We start from the raw sequence: 19,910 nt of genomic DNA, 5'->3' as shown, positions 1-19,910 counted from the left end.
CCACTTTGACTATGACCTTGTCTAAATAAGATCGAAGTCAGCAAACTCAAGAGGCTTCCATAGCCTTGGAAACTCATGACTAGAGCCTAGGGAGATTTCTGACGCCATAAACAAGAATGTCAAATTGTTAAGTCAACAACAGGAGTCACTGTGTACTTACTCCTCATGTGGGATCTCTGTCCTTAATGTGTTGTTCAATGTGAATTAATGCTATAACTAGTACTGAAACAGTATTTTTCACTTTATGTTCTGTGTGGGTGCAAACTGATGAAATCTTTACTTAATACATACTAAATCGATCTTCTGTATATAAAGATAATTGAAAATGAATCTTGATGTGAATGGAATGGGAGAGGGAGCAGGAGCGGGAGCGGGAGATAGGAGGGGTGTGAGTGGGAGGGAAGTTATGGGGGGGGAAGCCATTGTAATCCATAAACTGTACTTTGGAAAATTATATTTACTAAAAAAAAGTTTTAAAAAAAAGAAAATTAAAGCTTTGAAATCTGAAAAAAAAATTCTGGAAGTGAATGAAGATGACAATGCAACATATCAAAACTTATGGGATAGAGCAAAAGCAGTGTTAAGAGGGAGGTTTATAGCAATTGGCACCTACATGAAGAAATTGGAAAGGCACCAATAAACAAGCTATCAATACATCTCAAGGAACTAGAAAAACAAGAAACCAAAATTAGTAGAAGGCAAGAAATAGCTAAAGTTCAAGAAGAAACAAACAAAACAAACAAGAAACAATACAAATGATCAGTGAAATGGAGAGTTTTTTTTTTTTTTTTTTTTTTTTTTTTTTTTTTTTTTTACAGGCAGAATTAGACAGTGAGAAAGAGAGAGACAGAGAGAAAGGTCACCCCCCAAATGGCTGCTACGGTCGGTGGGCTGCGGCTGGCGCACTGCACTGATCCAAAGCCAGGAGCCAGGTGCCTCCTCCTGGTCTCCCATGCAGGTGCAGGGCCCAAGCACTTGGGCCATCCTCCACTGCACTCCCGGGCCACAGCAGAGAGCTGGTCTGGAAGAGGGGCAACCGGGACAGAGTTTGGCGCCCCAACCGGGACACAACTGACACACCATTGGCCCAAGTAAACAAACAAACAAACAAACAAACAAAAAAAGGAGGGGACAGAAATCAATAAAATCAGAGGTGAAAAAGTAAATGTAACAACACATACCACGGAAATAAAAAGAATTCTCAGGAATTACTACAAAGAACTGAATGCCAACAAATTGGGAAACCTAGAAGAAATGGATAGATTCCTTGACAACATAATCTACCAAAACTGAGTCATGAAGACATAGAAAACCTAACAGACCAATAACCAACACAGAGGTTGTTATCAGCAATAAAGACCCTCTTAACAAGAAAATGCCAGGACCAGATGGCTTCACTGCTGAATTCTACCAGGCTTTTTTTTTTTTTTTTAAGATTTTATTTATTTATTTGAGAGGTAGAGTTACATACAGTGAGAGGGAGAGACAGAGAGAGAGGTCTTCCTTCCGTTGGTTCACCTCCCAAATGGCCGCAACAGCTGAAACTGTGCTGATCCGAAGCCTAGAACCAGGTGTTTCCTCCTGGTCTCCCATGCAGTTGCAGGGGCCCAAGCACTTGGGCTATCCTCCACTGTACTCCCGGGCCACAGCAGAGAGCTGGATTGGAAGAGGAGCGGCTGGGACTAGAACTGGCGCCCATATGGGATAGCAGTGCCACAGGCAGAGGATTAATCTACTGCGCCACAGTGCCGGCCCCTCTACCAGACTTTAAAGAACTAATTCCAGTTCTTCTCAAGTTATTCAAAACAACTGAAAGGTAGGAAATCCTCCAAAATTTTTTCTATGAAGCCTGCCTCACCTTAATTCCTAAACCAGAAAACAATGCAACAGACAAAAAGAACTGCAGACCAACTTCCATGATGAACACAGATAACAAAATACTAGCAAACTGAAATCCAACAATGCATCAGAAATATCACTCACCCAGACCAAGTGGGATTTATCCCTAGTATGCAGGGATGGTTCCACAATGGCAAATAAATTTTAAGTATATAGTTTGATGAGTTTTTACAAATATATACAAATAACCACCACCACAATCAAGGTAATTTTTCTATCACCCTCAAAAATCCCCTCTAGTTCTCTCTGTAGTCAATCTCTTCCTGTTCCTTCCTTTGTCTCAGGTTTCATTCCTAGCCCCTGGTCACTACTTCTGTTTTCTGTCATTCTAGATTAGTTTTGCCTTTTCTAGAATTTATATAAATGAAATCATACACTATGTGTTGTTTTTTTTTTGGCTTTGCTCCATTAACACAATGCTTTTGGCATTCATCAGTGTTATTCCAGGTATCCTTTTTATTGTTGTATGGATGTACCTTAGGTTTTCTTTTTTTTAATATTTTATTTATTTGGAATGTAGGGTTAAGACAGAGAGAGAGAGAGAGAGAGAGACAGAGAGACAGAGATCTTTTATCTGCTGGTTCACTCCCTAAATGGCCACAGTGGCTGGGGCTGGGCCAGCCTAAAGCCAGGCGCCAGGAACTTCAAGTGGGTCTCCCATGTGGATGGCAGGAGCCTAAGCACGTGGGCTATCCTCTGTTGCTTCCTCAGGCACATTAGCAGGAACCTTGCTTGGAAGTGGAGAAGCCAGGACTCAAATCACTGCTCATATAGAATGCCAGCAAGAGAGGCAGCAGATAAACCTGCTGTTCCACAACGCCAGCCCCATACCACAGTTTTTGTCCATTGATGAACATGTGGGCTACATCCGGGTTTTGACTATCATGAATAGACCAGTGGTGAGCATCTGTACAGTGTCTTATTTTTATTTTAACATTTTACTTTAGAATAGCTCTAAATTTAATAGTTCTAATAGTTCTAAATTTATAAAACAAAACTTGTGAAGTCATGATATAGAGTTCCCATACATCCCTCATCGCATTTCCCCTACCAATATTTCATTTTAGTATCTCTGTCATAACCAATGAAGCACATGTAGCTTACCCCACTTTTTTTTAGATTTATTGACTTATTTTAAAGGTAGAGTTACAAAGAGGGGAGGGGCAGAGGCAGAGAGAAAGAGAGAGAGAGAGAGAGAGAGAGAGGTCTTCCACCTGCTACTTCAATCCCCAGATAGCGGGAAAGGCTGGAGCTGAGCCAATCCAAACCCAGGAGCCAGAAGCTTCTTCCAGGTTTCCCAGATGGGTGCAGGGGCCCAAGCACTTGGGTCATCTTCCACTGCTTTCTCAGGCCACAGCAGAGAACTGGATTGGAAGTGGAGCAGCCGGGACTCGAGCCGGAGGCCATATGGGATGCCAGCACCACAGGTGGCAACTTTACCCATTATTACCACAGCACCAGCCCCTCCCCTAATTTTTTTTATCTGAACTCCTTTTATCCTGTACAGAAGTCTGTTTGTGAATATATGTTTCCATTTCTTTTGAGTACATACCTAGGGGTGGAATTAATGGGCCATACAGTAAATATAATAACTTTCCAACTATTTTCAATGTATTTGGACTATTCTACAGCCTTACTAGTAATGTAAGAAATTTACAGGTCTTCCATACCCTTATCAACATCTGATTTTGTCAATATTAAATGTTTACCATCCCATTGGATGAAGAGAAGTATTTCATCATAGTTTAAATTCACATTTTCCTAATTATTAATGATCTTGTGCTTATGAGAAATTCACTTTTCTTTTCAAGCATATGTTCCAACTCTTGCATATTTAAAAATTCGAGTTATGCATTCCAGGTGGCCCAATAGAGACATCTGTGACTGCCAGGTTAAGAGCACCAAGCTCAGTAAAGGAAAGTGGGAAAGTGGTAGGACACAGAGCAGGGACAGCACCAGGGAGAGGGGAACAAAGCCAACCAGCAAGGGAGTCCCCAGCCCAGTGTGGGATGGGGAAGGGGGATTCCTGCTGCAGGGGAAAGGGTGGGCATGAGAGCCACAATGGAGCTCATGGGTACCAACCCCTGACACGGACACTCCTCGCCAGAGAGGAACCCAGTCACCACACACCCGCAGCTCAGTGAGGAGCTCCCTGGAGGATTCGCTGCCACTCTGCTTCAGAGAAGGAACTCCTAGCGTCTGCTCTCCACAGCCCCCACAGCCCCCAGGGCACAGGCTGTGGCAGTGTGCTGCCACCATTTTTTTTTAAAAGAGTTATTTATTTATTTGAAAGTCAGAGTTACACAGAGAGAGGAGAGGCAGAGAGAGAGAAAGGTCCTCCATCTAATGGTTCACTCTCCAGATGGCCGCAATGGCTGGAGCTACACCGATCTGAAGCCAGGAGCCAGGAGCCTCCTCCAGGTCCCCCACAAGGGTGCAGGGGCCCAAGGACCTGGGCCATCCTCTACTGCTTTCCCAGGCCATAGCAGAGAGCTGGATCAGAAGTGGAGCCGCCGGGACTCGAACCGGTGCCCATATGGGATGCCGGTGCTTCAGGCCAGGGCCTCAACCTGCTGTGCCACAGCACCAGCCCCAGTGTGCTGGCATCTTGAGAAAGGAGTCATTGTTGGAGTCCACACTGCCTAGGAGACAGAAGCTCTCGCATATCTTCTTCCCAGGGGCCCCACAGACTTTTCTGCACTTGGTAAGGAAGACTGAGCCTCACAGATTCAATTGGGACCAACAAGGCAAGAACAGTTGCAACACCCTATCCCACAGAGCATGTCAGGGGACAGTGGGTGCATAGCAGCGGGGAGATCTAGCCCCTGAGATCCTAGAAGCAGGGAGCCTGTCCCCACACCTCTTGGCGACTTTTCTTTTCCCGTCTGCTTCCCCTCCCCACCTGCCTGCAGTGCATCACTCTTGCAACTGCAACCTGTACCCACTGGGACTCCATGCCAATGTCAAGGTCCTTGTGGTCCCACCCAATCTGTCTACATGGCCCCTGTCCCTCTTCCTACAGTGCCTGGTCTAGTACAGTGCACACTAGCTTGGGGCTCTGGCCTGGGGTTTCTGGGTCCTGCCACACCCAGTGCAGGGCTCCTAGCTCAAGCCCCTCCCACACGCGCATGGCTCAGCCTGCTTGATTGCGCTCTGTGCTGGGATTCCTGTGCCCCAGGCAACCCACAAGCAGCCTACAGGAGAGTGGCCTGGGAGTGTGTGCTCTGCCCTCCTAGAGCCGAGGCCACTTTCCCTCTGCCAGCACTCGGGGGCCCACCTGCCCTGCCCAGCACCAGCAGTGCTCTTGGAGCTCTGCAGACCGAGTGCAGGTGGTTTCTGGTACCAGCCATACCTGCCCTCAGTACCAGTGCTGCTCTTGCAGCTCCAGCTCCTGACTTGGTGGTGGAGGGCAGTCTGCGGGCCAGGCTCCTTGCAGCATCAGCAGAAACTGCTCCCAGTTCTCTCATTCAGGGATTCTAACAACTATAGTGGGTTCTAGAAGCACCCCACAATGCCACTACTGCTGCCATCAATGACAGCAAAAAAAAAGTAAAGGGAGACTAAACTAGAGCATACAATTGGAATGACAGCCAAAGTAGCCAGCAAAGTGGCACCCAGGAGCGTTACCTTCAAGATAAAGTCTTTGGCCGGCGCTGTGGCTCAATAGGCTAATCCTCCGCCTTGTGACGCTGGCACACCGGGTGCTAGTCCCTTTCGGGGCGCTGGATTCTGTCCCGGTTGCCCCTCTTCCAGGCCAGCTCTCTGCTATGGCCCGTGAGTGCAGTGGAGGATGGCCCAAGTACTTAGGCCCTGCACCCCATGGGAGACCAGGAAAAGCACCTGGCTCCTGGCTTCGGATCAGCGCGATGCACTGGCCGCAGCGCACCAGCAGCGGCAGCCATTGGAGTGTGAACCAATGGCAAAGGAAAACCTTTCTCTCTGTCTCTCTCTCTCTCACTGTCCACTCTGCTGTCAAAAATTAAAAAAAAAAAAAAAAGATAAAGCCTTCAATCCACAAAAACCATCTCCTAAAAGTGACAGAAACAACTGATGTCCAAAATGTGCAAAAATCAGCATAGGAACATGAGAAGTATGCCAAAGCAAGTCAATATTGATATGGGATAGACAGGGAGCTGGTTAGTAAACAAAGGAGCCCAGAGGCTCCCAGCCAGCTCCTTGTGGTAGCCCTGCACTGCTAAAACTCCAACCCCACCCTTGTAGATTCAGTACGTCCATTTTCCCAGGGTGCATCTGAGCCTCCTTGGTTATGCGGAAGATGCCATGATGAACACATGAATGTCAAGCTCCATGTGGAGATCCTGTGAAACCTTCCCAGAGATCACCGTGCTCACTGAATCTCACCCAAACTCCACCCCATTTGTATATCAATTAGGTTACCACCCCTAATGGAATAAAGGGGACAACCAAACTGGGGAGCGTGTGATTCTCTCTCATAAGGCTGCACACATTCACTTCCGAATGTGTGCTTTCTCTTTTTGGCTCTTTAAACAAATCCTGCTCCTGTTCTTGCACTCTGTCTCTATTTTGAATTCTTCTCTGATGCTGAGACAAGAACTTGGAATAAATCCATCAGGGAACCCCCCACACCCCTGTATCCCCAAAACAATATGATACCCCCAAAGGAACACAATAATGCTTCAGTATCAGACTAAAAAGAAAGGGAGACTGATGAAATGTCTGAAAAAGGATTAAAAAAATGATTATAAGGTTACTCAAAGAGATACAGGAGAATACAGACACACAGTTAGAAAATCAGTGTATCATGTGAATGAGAAATTCAACACAGAGATAAAGATATTGAAAAAGAATCCAACAAAAATATTATAAATGAAGAATCCAAGAAGTCAAATAAAAAATGCAACACAAGCCTTAACAATACATTAAGTCAAGCAGAAATAAAGAACTTATCTGGGCTGGCGCTGTGGCTCACTAGGCTAATCCTCCGCCTTGCGGTGCCGGCACACCGGGTTCTAGTCCCAGTCGGGGCGCCAGATTCTGTCCCAGTTGCCCCTCTTCTAGGCCAGCTCTCTGCTGTGGCCAGGGAGTGCAGTGGAGGATGGCCCAAGTGCTTGGGCCCTGCACCAGCATGGAGACCAGGAGAAGCACCTGGCTCCTGCCATCGGATCAGCGCAGTGTGCCGGCCGCAGCGCGCCGGCCACGGCGGCCATTGGAGGGTGAACCAACGGCCAAAGGAAGACCTTTCTTTCTGTCTCTCTCTCTCACTGTCCACTCTGCCTGTCAAAAAAAAAAAAAAAAAAAAACCAAAAAAAAAAAAAAACCACAACAACAAAAAAACAAAACATATCTGATCCTGAAAAGGGTATTTTTGAAATATCTTGTCCCTACAGAAGAAAAAAGCTGAAAACATTTAAAAAAAAACAGCATTTTTAATCTCTGAGATAACATCAAACAAACCAACATTTGCACTTGGAGAGTTCCCAAAAGAATGGAAAAGAAGAATGGTTTAGAAAACCTATTAAATGTCATAATAGCTGAAAAAGTCTTTGATTTGGAAGAAGATATGTCCAAATACAAGAAGCTGATAAGACCCCAAAAAGACTCAGTCAGAAAAGAACCCCACTTTGACGTTATAGTCAAACTTTCAGAAATACAACACGAAGAGAGAATTCTAAAATTTGCAAGAAATAAGTGCCAGATCATGTCTAAAGGAACTCCTATGAGATTGATAGCTGATTTTCAACAAGAAAAAAAGAGCTGGTAGGAATATGGAATGATAGAGCTCCTAGACACTGCTGACAGGATTGTAAATTAGTAAAATTGGTTTGGGAAACAGTTTAGCACTAAAAACACCAGTTGAATGTATGCATACTCCATGTCCCAGAAATTGTCCTCCTTGATGTACCTCCAAAATATATATATGTGTACGTGTGCACCAAAAAACACATACAAGTATGTTTATGGCAGTATTCATAATGTTCCCATTTAGAATCAATCCAAGTTTCATTAACACTCAAATGTAGCTAAATAAATCATGATATAATTCAATCAACACAATATGATAAAATAAAAATAAATGACAGCTATTTGTAATAATACTAGTAGGTAGCACAATCATAATGTTAAGTGAAAGAAAGAGGCACAATACATATAAATTGTTTAAGACCATAAAGTTAAGTAAAACACGTAAAATTAACCTACAGTATTATGCTTCCATGGTGAAACGGTCAGGCATAGAGTTAGATATGACTGACTCAGGTGGGCACAAGACTCTTCTCCAGGGCTGGACCCAAGGACACTGCTCTCTGCCCAGGGCCACCCAAGACTGCCCACTGTGTGGTTTAACTTGTGGTTAAAGTATCCTGATGAAACAGGAGCTCAGCCAAGCCAGAAAAGTCTGATTTGTAGCCACATGTGCAGAGAGCCCAAAGCTATGAAACTCCCAGATGCTGATCACAAATGCCAATCATGAGCATCATGGCTACATCAATAATCAGAACCCTTAAGCTTTAGGGATAAAACCCCAAAGCCAGAAGAAAGGGTGCCAAATTTTCTCTCTTGGAAACTTTAATAAACTCTGTTTTACTATCCATAGTTTTGTCTCACTGAGCTGTAATTCATTATCTGTTGGTGAAAAAGACTCAAGGCAAGCTGGTGGCCACCAGTGAGAAAACCATTACAGAAAAGTATGGTGGTGAATACTGTAAAATTCAGGGCAATGGCTACCTCTGCAGGGGGGCCTCGTGTTAGGAAGAGGCATGCGAGGGCTTCTAGGGTGCTAGCAACACTCCATATTTGACCCGAGTGACAGTTATATGGGGGTTCATTTTGTGACAATTCAGTGAATTTCACATTTTACAATAAAAAGTTAGGAGCAAATAGAAAAAAGGTTACTCTGGTGCTTATAAATATTCAGCAGCCCTCTGAATAACCCTTCTCGTTGGTGGTCTGCACTGCCCTGACTACATTTTCAACCCTCATCCTGTGCCATTCCTCCATTCACATGTTCTAGCCACACTAAATTTCTAATTCCTCTACCTTCCAATCCTTCATCAAACCCTTTGGCTCTGCCTTCATAGGATATCCCAAATATGCCTGCTTCTTCACTGCTGTCACTCTTGTCTAAGCCCAAAATTGTATCTCTTCTCTCACTGAGAGAGGAAAACAACATAACTGGGGGAGAAGAGGTCAAGAAACTGACTGGGGGCGGGGGGGGGAGTGATGGGAGGGCTGTCTTTGTAGATATTAAAGTCACCAAGAATTAGGTCGGAGTGAATATGTGGGCAGAATGGTGGGGGGAGCCCAGGAAACAGATGAGTCGAACCAAGGAAGTAATGGGTGGCATTGGTTGGGATGACACAACACTCGAATCCAAGGGCCTAACAGAATCAGTGTGGTCTGGAAGCAGCAGTAACAGCAAGGGGGAAGCCTTCCCCACGCCAAGCCCCGTGGAACAACCCCACTGTCAGTGTACAATTCCGCAAACTCAGAACAAATAAAATTCTACAAATTAGAACCAAGACAGCCAGATGAAAAGCAGGAAGAAAAGGATGGATAGATGGATGGAAGGAAGGAAGGAAGAAAGGCAACTGAGCAAGTAGGCAGTTACCTTTCCTTTGTAATGTTCTGCAATCAAATCGGCAAGCGTTGTTTTCCCAGCGCGCTGAGGTCCACATACGACTACTTTGCACGGTGGTGCCGGCATGGGAGGAAGAAGATAGCGTCGTGGATTCAATGAAAATGCTTTTAAGGCTTCTTCTGATGAAAGGCAGTACAATTTACCTAAAAAACTTTTCAAAATGCCAAAATAATAAACAACTGAAAAGATGGAAGGGTACATTTTAAAATTAAGTTCCAAAATCTGACTTACCTCACAGAAAAATCTGGTAATCCTGGATATATGTTTCCGTCTTTTAAAGCAACAGGACAGGCCCGGCCCCATCTGCTCCTCTGCCACCTGTATCTTGGTGCGATCATTTTATAGGACGCGAGGACTCGGAGCAGCTCCTCCTGTGGGTCACAAACCCTGCCTTAACATGTGGGCGTGTGTTCTGGTTCCAAGGCTGTGGCCACCTCCTAGCTCTGGGGCGGTCTCACACCATCTAGAGCTCACAATGGCATTGCCCCCAATTCTCAGCCTGGACACCTCGAGCAGTTTCTCCCAAGGGACCTTTCTGAAGTGGCTTTCTGGATCCAGGGCCATGGGGCAGCTTGGAAGAGAAGCTGGGAAGAGGGATGGGGACTCCACAGCATCCCTGTGGCTTCTGAGTGTAGCTGCCCTGGGTATCCCAGCTCCAGCAGCTCCGGCGGTTCCTCCCCTGCCCTGACTTCACCCCCGCCCACTCTGGGCTGAAACAGCAGCAGCGGATCCCAGCTGTGCAGGGCCTTGCGGGTCGGAGCACCAATTTATTATTTTTTTTCTTAATTGCAGCTTTCTTCTTGTGGCCTAGATTTGGTAAGACTATTTTCATTATATTAGAAAATCTTGTTTAAATTTTACTAAGCATTTTCTATCAGATGGTAGAATGAGCACAAGACAGCTACAGCCTTTCCTATCATCTTCAGAAAATACATCTGGGAAAAGTCTTCCTGAAAAAGTCTAAAAATGTACCAGACTCTTAGCCATTTAACCTAAGTATTTAAATAGTATGATGTTATAAACAGAGTGTTTTTGCATTTACTTAAGTATGACTCTTCCATTCTTAAAATTGAAAGTCCTCTTCAACAATCCTTCCTGCTGGTGACCTCCAAAGAAGTTAAATATGAAGGTACTTCAGAAAGATTTTGAGAAATGGAATTAAAAGATACTTATTTTGGTTTATTTTTCTTTTCTTTTTTTTTAAGATTTATTTATTTATTTGAAAGGCAGAGTTACAGAGAGGCAAAGGCAGAGACAGAGAGAGGTCTTCTAGCTGCTGGTTTACTCCCCAGATGGCTGCAATAACCAGAGCTGGGCTGATCTGAAACCCAGAGCCAGGAGCTTCTTCTGAATCTCCCCTACACACGTAGGGGCCCAAGGACTTTGGCCATGTTCTGCTACTTTCCCAGGCCATAGCAGAGAGCTAGATTGGAAGTGGAGCAGCCAGGATTCAAACCGGAGTCCATATGGGATGCCGGCAATGCAGGTGGTGGCTTTACCTGCTAAGCCACAGTGCCAGCCCCAGTTTATTTTTCAAACACGTTGAAATCCATGTGTAGTTTTTTTCTCCCATAATTCAGGTTTTTTGTGAACTTTGGAAAGACTCCTTGTATTTCTCTATAGACTGCATAGACTGCTGAAAAGTTCACCTGTTCTTCTGCTACCTTATCTGGGGACGACAGAACTGGAGAGTGACGGCATGGTGGGCAATGCCAGGGTCAAGGGGTCCGGGCTGATGTGATATGCATGTGCTGGCTTCAGAGTTGACAGTTAAGCACAGGAGAGATTGCAAGCTATGGTCCTGCCTGGACCACTGCAGTAGCCTCAGAGAGCAAAGGAAACCACACAGAGAGGGAGAGAGGGATGCTGCCTGGAAATCCGCCCCCGCCCCGCCAAATGCTAAAAGTGACAGTTGAGCATTAAGGCAGCCTTCACTTCTTAGGGGAGCTGTGTAAGACCGAGGGCCTTGGCGGCATGACACATTGCACTGCCACCCTTCTCCCTGGAGCCCGTAGACAGCGAGCTAGGGACTGAAGCCAGGTGAGCAAGGAGGCAGCCACTCTTTCCTTACCATCCCTACTTCCCGTCCAAACACGGGCAAGTGTGTGAGTAGCAGACAAGTGTCCCTCTCAACCTCACGACCCTCCAGCCACACTTCTGGCAAGTGTTGAGGGTGGAGAAGATGACTTTCTGGATGGGTTTGATACGACAGTCTCGTAAGTGATCAGGACTGCCTCCTGGTTAAGCAGGCAGCTTCAACACATGCATTTATGTTTGCTGCTTCCGCAGTCCTTGCTGAAATGCTAGAAGAGGATTCCGAAAAGAAATGAACTCATGAGGGCACAGAGGATGGAAGAAGAGACCAGAGATGCTGGTCAGCACTGACAGCTGACCTGCTATGGCCACACAATTTTGTAAGGTAGAAAGCAGATGGATGAGTGGAAACTGGCATCAGAGAAAGAGGAGAGCTAAGTATCTATGCTGGCAAGGACAGGGGTGGAAATGGGTAGGATGCCAAGAAGCCACGTGGTTTACTCTGCAAAATCCTAGAAAGACACAGGACCTGGTGATACTGGAGGCCTCTGAAGCGGGCTGAACGGAGAGCAGATTGGTTGAAAATCTTTGAAAGGAGGTTCAGTGGCCCGAGTCACTCCCCACTGCACATGGTCAGCCAACTCCCCTTCCCCTCCAGCCTGCCTCTACCTTGCAGTCAATCAGAAACATGGAATCATACTTTTCTGGAGAGACTGAGCCAGAGGGTCACGGGAGAGGGACCCCAGACGTGGCTGGGGAGGCACAAGGACACTGGTAGCTGCAGCCGCGTCCCTGGAGCTCTGCTCCCAGCTGAGCCTCTCCTGGAGGAATCTGTGGACCTTCCCTTAGGCAGCATGGACACAGCTACTCCCTGGCACACAGGGGTTCTCAGCTCTACCTCCAGATCTGCTGTGATTGGGTGAATGCTTTTGTATGGAATAAGTTAGTTTACCAGATTCAAGACAAAATGGTACAGGGCTCTTCTCAAATTATTAAGAATTTCCAGATTGTAACAACAGAGCATTAAACTAAGCATGGAGCCCATCCAACTGCATGCTCCTGCATGAAACCCATGAGGCCAGCGTTGCTCCTGCTACCCAGCTGCTGGATAGTCTGAATATCACCATTGGCTCTAGGCACTTTAAAATATCATCTCATGCAGTTCTTATGGAAACACTATGCTCTAGGAGCAAGAGTCCCCTTTTTAAATAGCCATTGATGGGGTTCGGTGCTGTGGTGTAGTGGGTTAAAGCCCTGGCCTGAAGTGCCAGCATCCCATATGGGCACTGGTTCTAGTCCCAGCTGCTCCTTTTCTGATCCAGCTCTCTGCTATAGCCTGGGATAGCAGTAGAAGATGGCCCAAGTCCTTGGGCCCTTGCACCCACATGGGATACCTGGAAGAAGCTCCTGGCTCCTGGCTTTGGATTGGCACAGCTCCAGCCATTGTGGCCATCTGGGGAGTGAACCAGCGGATGGAAGATTTCTCTCTCTCTCTGTCTCTACCTCTCTGTGTAACTCTTTCAAATAAATTAAAAAAATAAAATCTTTTTTTAAAAAAGCCATTGAATTGCAGCTGGTGCTATGGCATGGCAGGTTATGCAGCTGCCTGCAGTGCCAGCATCCCATACGGGTACTGGTTCGAGTCCCAGCTGCTCTGTTTCCAATTCAGCTCCCTGATATTGCACCTGGGAAAGCAGTGGAGGACAGTCTAAGTCCTTGGACCCTTGCATGCACGTGGGAGACCTGGAAGAAGCTCTTGGCTCCTGGTTTCAGCTTGGCCCAGCCTCAGCCATTATGGCTATTTGAGGAGTGAACCAGCAGATGGAAGATCTCTCTCTCTCTCTGTCTCTCTCTCTCTCTAACTCTGCCTTTCAAATAAATAAAATAAATATTTTTTTAAAGAAAAACAACATTAAGTAAAAAGGCAAATCTAAGGAAAGTCGCAGATCTGTGGAGCTGGCATTCAAACCCAGGTCCATCTGATTTGAAAACCAAATCTATGACCTGCTCAGCCTGGTACAGTCCTTCTGCCTCCTCCCAACCCCACCCTTGCCACACACACACATCCCCTCTTCCCTAACCACTCCTCAGGTATCACAGTCCTCATGCTTCTCACCACGGGGCTGGCATTCACAGGAAGGGCTTTGTGCCTCTTCTACCCCCTTACAGGAAAGTCTCTTAGGAAGGCTTTTGGTTTTTATCATTGTGACTATATATATATAAAATATAAAATTTACTACTATCACCATCTTTAAGTATATAATTCTGTAGCATTAAGTACATTCACAGTGTTGTGCAACAATCACCATTATCCATCTCTGGAACTTTTCCATCACTCCAAATAGAAGCTCTGTACCCCTAAACAATACTTCCCTATTGTCTCCTCCTCATCCGGTAACCCCTAGCCTACTTTCTTTCCCTATGAATTCACCTACTCTAGGTACCTCGCATATGGAGAATCACATAATACTTGTCCTTTTGTGTCTGGCTTGTTTCATTTAGCATAATGTTCTCATGGCTCCTCTTCATTTTAACATGTGTCAGCATTTCATTTCCTTTTTAAGGCTGAATAATATTCCACCATACATGGGATATATTTTATTTCTCCTTTCACCCATTGACTGACATGGGATGGTTCCACCTTCTGGCTATTGTAAATAACACTGCTATGAACACTGTTGTAACAAGCATCACTTTGAGTTCTTGCTTTTGGTTCTTTGGGGGAATACCTAGAAGCTGAATTGGCAGATAACATGATAATTCTGTGTTCAATTTTTTGAGGATCCATCATGTTTTCTTAAACAGTAGCTGTACCATTTTACATCCCCACTGGCAACACAAGAGGGTTCCAATTTCTCCTCAACCCTAACAACATTAGTTAGTTTCCCTTTTTTGGGGGAGTACCAGTCACTGTAATGGGCATGGAGTGGTGTCTCATTATGGTTTTGATCCACATTTCCCCAGTGACTAGTGACGTTGAGCATCTTTCCGTGTGCTTATCGGCCACTTATACATCTTTCTGGAAAAATGTTTATTCCAGTTATTTGCCAATTTTTCTTTTTAAAATAATGATTTATTTATTTATTTGAAAGTTAGAGAAAGAGAAAGATATCCGAGGGAGTTACCTTCTATCTATTGGTTCACTTTCCCAATGGCTGCAATGGCCAGGGCTGGTCCAGGATGAAGCCTGGAGCTCAGAATTCCATCCATATCTCTTACATAGATGGCAGGGGTCCAAAGTACTTGGACCATCTGCTGCCTTCCCAGGGTGCATTAGCAGGGAGCTGGACTGGAAGTGGAGCAGCCGGGACTCAAATCAGTGCTCTGATATGGGTTGTTGGCATTGCAGGCTGCAGCTTAGCTCACTGTGCCACAATGAAGTCCTTTTTTGCCCATTTTTCAATGAGTGGTTTTACTGTTGTGGGATTGCAGGAGTTCTTTATATATTCTGGATATTAATACCTTCTCTAATATATGATTTGCAAGTATTCTCCTTCCTTTGGTGGGTTGCTTTTCCTCTGTTGTTAGTGTCCTTTGAAGGACAGAAGTTTTTCATTTTGATGAAGTCATGTGTACCTGTTTTTTTCTTTTCCTGTGCCTTTGATATCATATCCTGCTTTGTTTTTTTTTAACAAATGCTAGAGCCTTACCTCAGACGTTCTATTTTAACTATTCTGGATACTGGTATATTTGTAAAGCTTCCAGGATTACCTCATCATGCAGTCCGGACTGGGAATCACTATTTAAAAATTCCCATTATGTTGTTCCTCTAAAAATCATCTGGGTTTAGTTGACAGGCATCTATCTAAAGTCCTTCAAGGGGCCAGCACTGTGGCATAGCGGGTAAAGCTGCCACATGCAGCTCCGGTATCCCATAGGGGAACCAGTTAGAGACCCAGCTGCTCCACTTCTGATCCAGCACTCTGCTATGGCCTGGGAAAGCAGTGGAAGTTGGGCCAAGTCCTTGGGCCCCTGCACCCATGTGGGAGACCCAGAAGAAGCTCCTGGCTCCTGGCTTTGGATCAGCACAGCTCCGCCCGTTGTGGCCAATTGGGGAGTGAATTAGCAGATGGAAGACCTCTCTCTCTCTCTCTCTCTCTCTCTCTCTCTCTGCCTCTCTTCTCTCTCTGTGTAACTCTGATTTTCAAATAAATAAAATAAATCTTAAAAAAAAGTCCTTCAAAACACACAGGAAATTTCAGATCAACCCTCTTTAATTGCCCAGGCTCTTTTAGTGTCCCAAATATGAAAGCAGGTGTTCCCAGACTTAAATGGGCAGAGCAGGTAGTTTTGGACCAGGCGAAAAAGATTTCTATGTCCCATTTTCCAGACATTCTGGCTTAACCAGTCTGGGATTTGGATGTAAGGAATTTGCACATGTAGTCAGCTTCCCAGGAGTTGTTTGGAAGTGGTCTGCCCTGCCAGGAGGAAAAACTGTTTAGGGGATGTGAATAGCAGCTCTGGTGTATGACTCTGACATGAAATAGGGGGCAGATACACTTGGTCATACATCTCATGAACTACAACAACCTTATGCTTGTGTGTATAGGATTTCCTAAAAGTCTACTTTCTAACTGGGGAATTTCCCATACGATTTGTGGGGTATTTCCTTTTTTTCCTTCAATAATGATGTGGAATAGGGGAGGTAACCTCTGTGGTGGTCATGCCCGCCTTTCTTCCCTCTTCAGCACCTGTTCATGCTACACTGACCCTCTGAAATCTCTGGGTCCACATGGTATGGTTAACAACATGGCCTCTTTCTTCAGAGGTTATTTTAAACCTTTATGATTCTGGCACTTAAAAAATTCTATTCATATTGTTGAAACTAAACTTGCCAGAATAGGTTAGATATTCTTTTAAAAATATTTTATTTATTTATTTTGAAAGGTAGAGTTACAGAGAAAGAGAAGGAAAGACAGAGAAAGAGGTTTTCCATCTGCTGGTTCACTCCCCTAATGGCCATAGTGGTCAGAGCTGGGCCGATCTGAAGCCAGGAGCCATGAACTTCTTCCAGATCTCCCATGTGGGTGCAGGGGCTCAAGCACTTTCGTCACTTCTACTGCTTTCCTGGGTCATAGCAGAGAGCTGGATCAGAAGAGGAGCAGCCAGGACTGGAACCGGTGCCCATATGGGATGCTAGTGCCACAGGCAGAAGCTTTAGCTCACTACACCACAGCATCAGCCCCTAGGTTAAATCTTAAAAGTCCTTGTGATCTTTTTAGTACTTAGCAATTATAACTTGATCACTATCATATCCGCAGTACATCATTGCCAGCGACATAGTACTTACTTAAAAAATTAGTTGAATGATTTAAGGAATGAATGAGTGTTTACAGAGTTGACAATTTTATGTTTTGCTCTCATTGGTGCTAGAAAAATTTTAAACTTATCTCGGTTTTTTTCATTATTCCTATGGTTAATTGTTCTGATTTTATTGTTTTTCTTTGTCTCAATACTTTTGTTGTGTTTAGTGTCTAAAAAAATATTTTGCAATGCCATCTTGTTAAATTGATCACATTAAGTGTTAAAGTGCACATACAGATAGGATTAAGTGTTAAAGTGATCATATACTGTGGCAAAAAATGACCCACATGAAAGATCTCTGTGAGTGAGATCCCAGTGGAAAGAGGGGGCCATCAAAGAAGGAGGTACCTTTCTCTGAAGGAAGGAGAGAACTTCCACTTTGATTACGACCCTGTCTAAATATTGTCAGAGTTTGTGGAACAAGAGGCTTCCATAGTCTTGGCAGCTCATGACAAGGGCCTCGGGTGATCACTGACGTCATAAATAAGAGTGTTAATTGTTAAATCAACAACAGGAGTCACTGTGCACTTGCTCCCCATGTAGGACCTCTGTCCTTAATGAATTATACTATGAGAATTAAATAGTTCTCAAACAGGTGTGTGTGTGTGTATGTGTGTGTGTGCAAATTGCTGAAATCTTTACTTAGTACAGAGTTGGTTTTCTGTGTACAAAGTTAACTGAAAATGAATCTCAATGGAGAACAGGACTGACAAGGGGAGAGGGAGGAGGATGTAAGGTGGGAGTGTGGGTGGAAGGGTGGGTATGGTGGGAAGAATAACTACATTCCTAAAGTTGTACTTAAGAAATCTGTATCCTTAAACAATAAATTTTTAAAAAGTGTCCAAAAAAAGAGAACATGTTGCTAATACTATGTTACTCCTTTTAAATCTTGAAACGATAATTAAGACCACAAGATATATTGAAAAGGTAGGATTTCAAGTGGTTAATTATAACTTACATTTTCCATTATGTCAATTTCTTCTTCTGCACTTTGAAGTTTGGTTATAATAGCTGCTCTTTTCAGGTTCAGATGTTTAAGTCGTTCTAAAACTGTCTAAAGAAAAAAATGTTTAAATACAATGGTAAGTGATTACTACAAATAGTCTGAAGAAGCAATAGGCTGGGTAGAATTCCTGCTTGAATATACCTGGATTCTGGTGATGTGTTAGGACCCTCTTTGTGTTTCTGGGTTTGTATGCCAGTGCTTCAAAAAGTTCACAGAACATGGAAGACAAGAAACTTTACTTTGTGCAAAGTATTTTGAAGTTCAGGCATAGTTTTTTCATAATATCTATTTCACATGAACTTTTTGAAGTCCTCACATAAATGCATCACTCTAATCTCTGTCTCTTATTATATAGCCATCTTTCCCACAGGTATCCGAGTTTCTTCTAATCCATATTGGACTACCACTCACCTTAATTCAGCATGCCCTCATTTGAACTTGACTATATATGCAAAGATCCTATTTCCAAATAAGGTCACTTTCAGGGCAGGCGCTGCAGCATAACGGGTAAAAAGCCGCCACCTGCAGTGGCAGCATCCCATGTGGGCACCGGTTTGAGTCCCCAGTCCTGGCTGCTCCACTTCCGATCCAGCTCTCTGCTATGGCCTGGGAAAGCAGTAGAGGATGGCCCAAGAGCTTGGGCCCCTGCACCCATGTGGGAGACCCCGAAGAAGCTCCTGGCTCCTGGCTTTGGATTGGCGTAGCTCCCGCTGTTGCAGCCAATTGGGGAGTGAACCAACGGATGGAAGACCTCTCCCCCTCCCCCCTCTGCCTTTCAAATAAATAAATAAATAAATCTTTGAAGACAAAACAAATAAGGTCACATTCACAAGCATGTATCATTTGTTTCAACTCCCAGTAATCTGCCCACTGGGCTCTAATAGTCACCTTGGAGGGCTGGGTCTATAGGCTGTTTTCCAGCCAACGGAAGACAGGCATGTGGGGATGGAGGCACACGTTGCAGTGATGCTGCTGTGAGCCAAGAAATGTTGAGAGCCACCAGAAGCTCGCAGACGCGAGGATGGATTCTCCGCTAGAGGCTACGGAGGGAGTGTGGCCCTGCGGAGACCTGGGTTTTGAACTGCTAGCCTCCAGAACCATGAGAGAGTAAGTTTTTGTCTTTTTAAGCCACCGACTTTGTGGTACTTTGTCATGGCAATCTTAGGAAACTCGATACAGAAACTATATGAAAAAAAATCTTTAAAAAAAAAAGAAGTGAAAATAAAGAGGAGGAGGAGGAGAAGGAGAAGGAGGAAGGAGAGGATGGTGGCAAGCATAGAGAATCTGAGATGAAAGATGGTGAAAAATGGCCGGTACCGTGGCTCACTTGGCTAATCCTCCCCCTGTGGCGCCGGTACCCCGGGTTCTAGTCCCAGTTGGGGTGCTGGGTACTAGTCCTGGTTGCTCCTCTTCCAGTCTAGCTCTCTGCTGTGGCCCAGGAGGGCAGTGGAGGATGGCCCAAGTGCTTGGGCCCCGCACCCACATGGGAGACCCGGAGGAAGCACCCAGCTCCTGGCTTTGGATTGGTGCAGCGCTGGCCATAGCGGCCATTAGGGGAGTGAACCAACGGAAGGAAGACATTTCTCTTTCTCTCTCTCACTGTCTATAACTCTACTAATCAAATAAAAAAAAAAGAAAAATGGGGAAAAAACAAAAACAAAATCCTCCTGGTATGTGACAATCTATGGTAGACTGCATTATTTATTCACAATTCAACCTTCCTGCCCTTTGTTTGTGAATTCGCTCACTGCCTTTGTTCCAGTACAATTCTCACTCCATTGATGTTGAGCTTCTCTGTCCAACTTGCTTTCATCAATGCCATGTGGGCAGAAGTGTTAGAGTAGTTGTTCCAAGCTGGGGCCTTAACAGGACTGGCAAGTGTCAATTTGGCCTCTGGAAGCTTCTACCGTCCACCTTGAAGATAGCATGTTTCAGGTAGTAATAGTGGTAAAACTCAATATATGTTGAAGGAGAAGCCTGCTGTGTAGGCTGACACATTCGATGTGGGATGAGAGGGCAAATGCAGAAGAAACTCAGCTGGAAGGATGG

General features: G+C 44.9%; 1 protein-coding gene across 7 annotated transcripts in view; it reads right to left on the bottom strand.

Moving 5' to 3' along the window:
* The window catches only part of AK9 (adenylate kinase 9), a 160,785-nt gene that overhangs the window by 87,957 nt on the left and 52,918 nt on the right, over positions 1 to 19,910 (bottom strand). For 6 of the 7 annotated variants that reach the window (XM_008263360.5, XM_070073706.2, XM_089333824.1 and 3 more), the window contains 3 exons: positions 17,814 to 17,909; positions 9,749 to 9,888; positions 9,488 to 9,668 (listed from right to left, as the gene is read on the bottom strand). In XM_008263360.5, coding sequence (XP_008261582.4) covers positions 9,488 to 9,668; positions 9,749 to 9,888; positions 17,814 to 17,909 — 417 coding nt within the window. The remainder of the gene's footprint in view (positions 1 to 9,487; positions 9,669 to 9,748; positions 9,889 to 17,813; positions 17,910 to 19,910) is intronic. The other variant, XM_070073707.2, reaches the window with a different exon arrangement.

The sequence above is a fragment of the Oryctolagus cuniculus genome, chromosome 5 (assembly GCF_051225735.1).
Source record: "Oryctolagus cuniculus isolate XC-2025 breed Fujian yellow rabbit chromosome 5, ASM5122573v1, whole genome shotgun sequence".
In the NCBI taxonomy this organism is placed as follows: domain Eukaryota; kingdom Metazoa; phylum Chordata; class Mammalia; order Lagomorpha; family Leporidae; genus Oryctolagus; species Oryctolagus cuniculus.
The sequence above is the reverse complement of the archived record's forward strand: the minus strand, read 5'-3'. Positions and strand labels throughout refer to the sequence as shown.